We start from the raw sequence: 6,000 nt of genomic DNA, 5'->3' as shown, positions 1-6,000 counted from the left end.
TCTAGAGATCATCTAGTCCAACCTTCCTGCTCCAGCAGTCACACCTAGAGCATGTGGCTCTAGAAGTGCTCAAGGAAGCACTTGCATCACCCAGGAGCTTCACGGAAGGCATGTGCTTCATTTGCCTATCTGTGCAAGAGCACTCCAGATGAAGCACGTCTCCCACACAGCAGCCTGCCCTCTTTCTGAAGGCACCTGCTCCTGTTGGGCTCACTGGCCTTGCAAGGAATGTGGCCCTTTCCCCTCCAGGGACAGATCTCCCGGGGTCGTTCCTTTCCCAGCTGCTTACCGCTCGCCCTTCTCCGAGTGGCAGGCAGCCCCAACGCTGGCCAGAAGCGTCTTGCAGTGTGACAGCACCCTGCGCCCTGCAGCACACCCAAGCTCAGGTCACCCAGCGCCCAGGCTGTCACCGAGGGTGGCCCGGGATGCCCTGCTGGYCTCTTCCATGCCCYTGCCCAAGCTGCAGCTGGGTGCCTGCATGCGTCAGGCCTGCAGTGACCAGCACAGCACAGGGTAGGGTGAGGGCATGGGAGATGTATGGGCTGAGCTACCTTGAAGGCCTGGGCCCAGGATGGAGAAGTTGCAGGTGTTGCAGAGCCGCTTGGAGCCTGCAAACTTGCTGTTGAAGTGGATCCTCTGCTTCCCAAAGGAGGCCTGGAGAAATCAGAGGCCTGTGAAGCACTCTGGGAATGTGACAAACTCTGTTCTGGCGAGGAGGCAGTGGGGCCACAGAGCCACATTCAGGCTGGCTTCAGGAAAATGTCTGGTCCTTCGTCACCTTCAAGTGTCAGTGGGGCACTATGTAGCCCCACTGACTACCCCAAGAGCCCCAGGTAAAGTGAGTAACAGCCCAGAGAACTGTAGCCTGACAGTTCCCCAGCAGCAATGAAGAGATGGGTGAGCAGCTGGGGCAGCTGCCAGCACCACGTACAGAGCAGACGGGAACCACGGAGCTGGGTTTGCAGCGTTAGGATGAGGGACACATGGGCTGTGACTTCTTCCTACCCCCGGTGGGAAGGTGGTAGTTCCTTCGCTACCACCTGCCCTGTGCTCTGCCTGCCACACTGCGAGCTGAGAGCCAGGAGGAGAGAAACAAGTGGGAACGGAGTGCRCTCACCTCCAGCCTGGCCTCCAGGTAGTCCCGGACGTCCCGCATGTGAGCCTCATACACATCCCCGTTCTTAACCACTAGCTCTGCAGCCTGACGAGAAAAACTTCAGACGGGCTCCATGAACTAGATCCCACGCGCAGCCTCCCGGCGTGTGAGGCCAGCCCGGGAGGGGCCTCTGTGACTGGCCCAGTCACCCACATGTCCCGGGCTGGCTGTACGTCACCCGCAGCCATCACCAACTCACCTTGCCGAGGCCAGCGATCATAGGGGTGTTCTCCGTACTGGAAGAGGGAGCAGCCACGTGTCACTTCTATGCACGCATGGAGAGCACAGCCATGGAGAGCACAGCCCCCCTCCCTGCCCCACGCTGAGCTGCCTTACCCTGGACGGAAGCTCCTCTCCTGCCCCCCTCCGAAGAGCATGGGGTGCAGCGGGGTGGCGGTGCCAGGGCCGCGCACATACAGGGCGCCGATCCGCGGGGCGTAGAACTTGTGTCCCGCAGTGTCAGACACTGTTTTTTAGTTTGGTTGTCTTATTCCAATTAAATAGAAAGTTCAGTTCATTTAATACCCGAATGCTAGTGAAAAAGAATGAAATTCCTCATTTTGACTTCATTTTACACTTCAGTATTTTTTTTTTGCATAATTGGAAAACTTATTTAAATGACAGTTTCTTTAGCAGGGAGGGAAAATTTCAGGGAATTTTSAGATTTCCTGCTTAGAAGAAAAACATTTTCAAATGTTCCAAGCAAACTCCAGGTTTCTCAAACTTYGGAAGTATAGTGGCAATTTCTAAAATTTCAGTCATGCATTTCAAAGTGTGTAAGGCAACAAATTGTAAGGTATAAAATCCTCTGTTTTAACAATTTTTCCTTGTACCTTTTTATTAAGGCTATTTAATTTTTCTTAGACTAATATTTTGTGCATATACTAAACATAAAATGGTGTTCGGAAATTATCTTCTGTTACATTACCTTTGGCAGTTCCCCTGGAGATTAACTRGAGCTTTTAACCTTCTGATTTAAAGCAATCAATTACTTTTCAAATTAGTAATTGTAACTCTTGATGTACTTCCAGAAATCTGCTTTTATTTTATTCCCTTTTACAACAGTAAATAGTAGGGTGTTGCCCTCTTTATTCTCTTAAAAGAAGATTCAGTTTTTAAAAGTAGTGACTGATTTTAATGTGGTTAATGTGCACTTCAGTCATCTCACTTTTTGAGGAAGACTTTGCAAATATTTCTGTCTGTATACAGGGAGTGGTAAACCAACAATTTCTGTTCTTCACCTGGATACCATTTTGTTGGGTATTAAAGACAAAAATCATAATGTTGCTCTCCTACAGTAAAAAGAAGCTAAGAAGCATTTAGCCATTCTAGCCCTGAAGGGTTGACATGTACTCTTACTTGAATTGCAGTATCCTCAGCGTATCCTGGATGACAGGAGCTGGTGTATAATGAAAATATTATCCAAAGAAGCATTTGTAGGATTTAAGGCTTGTCCATATTAAAAGAAATACACCTGTATATTTTTTAATCTAGGTAGAAYAAGGATGGTCAATGCATATATTTCTACTTAGAAATCGTTTTAAATTGCACTGCAGATGAGATTCATCTTASAGTGTCAGAGTTGCTTGAGTTGACTTTGCATGACCGTTGCAGTCMAGGGTGTGACTGCAACTCTGAGTGAACTTGAGCTCATTTTCAGCTAGATGGCTGCTGCTGCTATCAAGGTAGTGGTCAAGGCAGAGTGTGAAGTTCAGCACAGACGACAAAGCTCAGCTCTTGCATAGCTGAGCTAGGSCTTTCAGGCAGGCCTCACAGTGCAGCGTATGAATGTTTTAGGTTTCCTTGACTGCAGCTACAGTGTAAAGCTTAGAATATACTTAAGTACATTCAGATGCATGACTTGAGTACTTCTTTTCACACTGCTAATTAGCTGTTTGAGTGGGGAGAAAATGCATTATGTGCCTAGGACTTCTAATCCCCCAGAAGAAAGATGGAACTTGATGTGTGTTCAACTCAGCCCCTGTCTGGTCCAGCCAGACCCCACAAATAAGCAGCTAGGACTGTGACTGGTATCTGCTCAACTGTCTTCCTTGACTGTTTCAGAGCTCAGGCTAAATACCTACCTCAATATTTTTGTCCCATGTTTGATTTCTGTAGTAATAGTGTCTGTCTTGCCTGTCAGGGAGCAGCCAAGGGCAGGCTGTGCTGAAAAGGGAAGTTGAAACTGTAACCAAGCGTGACAACAAGGCAGGCAGGAGCAGACCCCCACTGGATGAACAGTCCTGCACTGCRTGAGCAAGGTGAGCAGAGCAGGTCTGGGGATGTGAACCAGGTGCAGCTGAGTCSAGACTGCGAGAAGCCTCTAGGGGATGAGGTGGGCCCAGGAAGTTGAGTGTGGGTCACTGCCTGGAGGAATGGGGTGCTTGGCCAAGATGCATTTTAGCTGCATTCAGCTCAGGAGGAGAGGAGGGAGGCCCTACTGAGATTTTCCAGATTTTTTTTTTTTTTTTTTTTTTTTTTTTTGTTATCTTCAAGACTTGTCAAGGTTTCCCAGAGAGCACTTGCAAACAGCTACATGGTCACCAGGGAGCTGACCTTGGGCACAGCTCATGCTCCTGCCCCTTGGACAGTGAGAATGGTGTGCTGCTGGCCTTGGCACCACTTCCCTGTAGTAGCACTCTAAGGTGCTTGAATGCTGGAGTATTATGGGACACATTAATAGTTCAAATTGATATTGGTTTTTTGTTTTACTAAATTGAATTCAGAACAACTCAGTTATTATGTTAAAGCTGTTAGGTTCCAGTGAAGGTCAAAGTTAGAAGAGTTAYGCAAGGCTTGCTTCCAACTTCTGCTGTTCAAAATTTTTCCTTGGCATCCTTTCACCAAAATCGGTGGAATTGCACAATGAGGGAATTGTTTAATTTGACTAACCGTGGAAGCACACTTCTGCTCTTGGCTGAAGCAGTGGAGAAAACTTAAACTTATTTGAAAATATGGGAGGTTTGGGAAGTTTCTTATCTTGGAGCTGGCACTGGAAATTAACATACTGTCAAAATCATTGACTGAACCCAATGGGAAGTGGATGAATACACGTTTAAAACAATGTTTTTTTTTTTTTTGTTTGTTTGTTTTCCAGTAGAATTTGGCAATACACTATATCACGGTAGTGTCCCATTTGAGTCAAATGTTGCTGTATGCTATTTTCACAGAAACTATTTCCCAATGATCAACACTGGAATGATATTTTCAAAATAAGACAGAAAAGTTATCAAAACAGTGTAAAAATATACTTTCTTCACTGAAAAAGCAACAAAAAACCACTTTCCTTTTCTGCATAGCAGTTACATARGGCAGGAGTGTAAAAACTTTTCTTTAAGGGTACATCTAAGACAACAGTGAATCTTTACTGTAACTGGGGTGTTGCGGAGGGCTAGGGAAACTAGTATAAATGAGGACTTTTGCTAAAGCTCTGTTCTACAAAATGGATCATTGTTTAACACTGCATTGCTTAGTAAATAAGAGGAAAAGAAGATATTTGTTACTGAAGAAACCCAGATAAGTGTGTGAATCTCTTCCCAAACAGCACAGWTCCACTGTCTAATGACAGATGGGAAGATGACCTAAACCGATGTCTTTYAACGGGCAATTTTAGTTGGTCAAGTAAGTTTGGGTTGTTACGCTGGTTGCATCCCTTTCTGTCTGAAATTAACTATTCTTATGTCATGAAGCAACAAGTTTCTGTAGTCTTCCTTTTCTTTTTTTTGAGGGACCATATTCTAAGAATGTCCAGGTAAATATTGGCCTTTTGATTAGCCTGGCCTTTGTGTTTGGCTGTCATTAAAGAAGTCATAGCAAGAGGTATCCCTGTGATGAGGTATCTCATCACATTGTGATGTTTTTCATATTCAATTCACAGTAGTGAATGTGTGTRCTTATTTATTTATTTTTTTCCCCTCCTCATTCCTGTAGCCTTTCATGGATTTTATTTCCTTGGTCTTTACAATCACTGTGTCTTCCTGCTCAGCCTGGTATCTATATGATGGTGACAGTAGCAATAGCATCTCCATGGGAAAATGAATGTGCATTTGTTTGGTATAYTCAGTAGTACTGCCAGAATCCTTTAGAAAACCCTTCTTACACCATTCCTTTCCACTTCTATGACAATACTGTTAATGAGAAGAGCTTTAAGCTTATTCTTGAAAACATTTTTGGGGAACTAGGAATGTGGTAATTCCTTAAKTCCATATTTTTTTCCCTACTCTTGCTTTGTTCATGGATCAAGCAGTTTTGACTTGGCATAATACTGCCAGGTTTTTCTAATTCCGTCTTTTATGAAATATTTCTATGTTATTGCCACTAAAAACATCATGCAGGGATTGCTCTATATTCTTTTGTTCATAATTTGCTGTGTTAAGTAAAAGAATTCTTTTGAAAGTATAATATTAAGTTTTTTATCAAAACTAAGGATCACTTTTCAGTTATTTATCCTTACGTTTTGATAAAACCTACCCGCTGATTAAAGAATAAGTCAGCTGCCTTCTATATTCTGGAAGTATAAAAAGAAATTAACCTTTTTTGGCTAGCATGTGTTATATTTTCTTTCTCTCTCTTTAAATCTTACATGGCAAGTAATATACTGTTTTACAGTGATGTGATAGTGTCTTCTGCTGATAATGAACAGCTATCAGTCCTTAAAGGTTCTTCTTAAGGTACTCAGGCCATTGGAAGAAATTAAGACATTTCTGTCCTTTGAATAATGGTAGGGAAGAATAGTATGTAGTAGCAGTCTGAAGAACTTTGAAAATAAAATAAGTGAAAAAGTGACTGAACCACCTCGAGTGTTTCAGGGCAGTCAGCCCCTCTCACGGGCTACCGAATGGGCT

General features: G+C 44.0%; 1 protein-coding gene across 1 annotated transcript; it reads right to left on the bottom strand.

The window, feature by feature from the left end:
- Positions 1-202: 202 nt before the first annotated feature.
- Positions 203-2,436, bottom strand: LOC112954927 (selenocysteine lyase-like). The gene is made up of 6 exons (XM_026048203.1): positions 2,325-2,436; positions 1,493-1,622; positions 1,356-1,392; positions 1,118-1,201; positions 552-654; positions 203-365 (listed from the first exon to the last, which is right to left on the bottom strand). The coding sequence occupies exons 1-6, from the start codon at positions 2,434-2,436 to the stop codon at positions 286-288; spliced, it is 546 nt and encodes a 181-aa protein (XP_025903988.1). The 3' UTR covers positions 203-285.
- Between the last annotated feature and the right edge of the window lie 3,564 nt (positions 2,437-6,000).

The sequence above is a fragment of the Nothoprocta perdicaria genome, unplaced genomic scaffold (assembly GCF_003342845.1).
Source record: "Nothoprocta perdicaria isolate Ctin4 unplaced genomic scaffold, notPer1 scaffold_52, whole genome shotgun sequence".
Lineage (NCBI taxonomy): Eukaryota > Metazoa > Chordata > Aves > Tinamiformes > Tinamidae > Nothoprocta > Nothoprocta perdicaria.
This window is presented reverse-complemented; position numbering and strand designations above follow the sequence as displayed.

Bases quoted from the DNA above. Each gene is read 5' to 3' on its own strand.
- LOC112954927 (XM_026048203.1), bottom strand. From the start codon at position 2,436: ATGATTTTTGTCTTTAATACCCAACAAAATGGTATCCAGGTGAAGAAC. The intron at 1,623-2,324 runs GTGAGATGACTG...ACTAAAAAACAG, and splicing joins TGCAAAGTCTTCCTCAAAAA to TGTCTGACACTGCGGGACAC. The intron at 1,202-1,355 runs GTGAGTTGGTGA...TTTTCTCGTCAG, and splicing joins TGATCGCTGGCCTCGGCAAG to GCTGCAGAGCTAGTGGTTAA.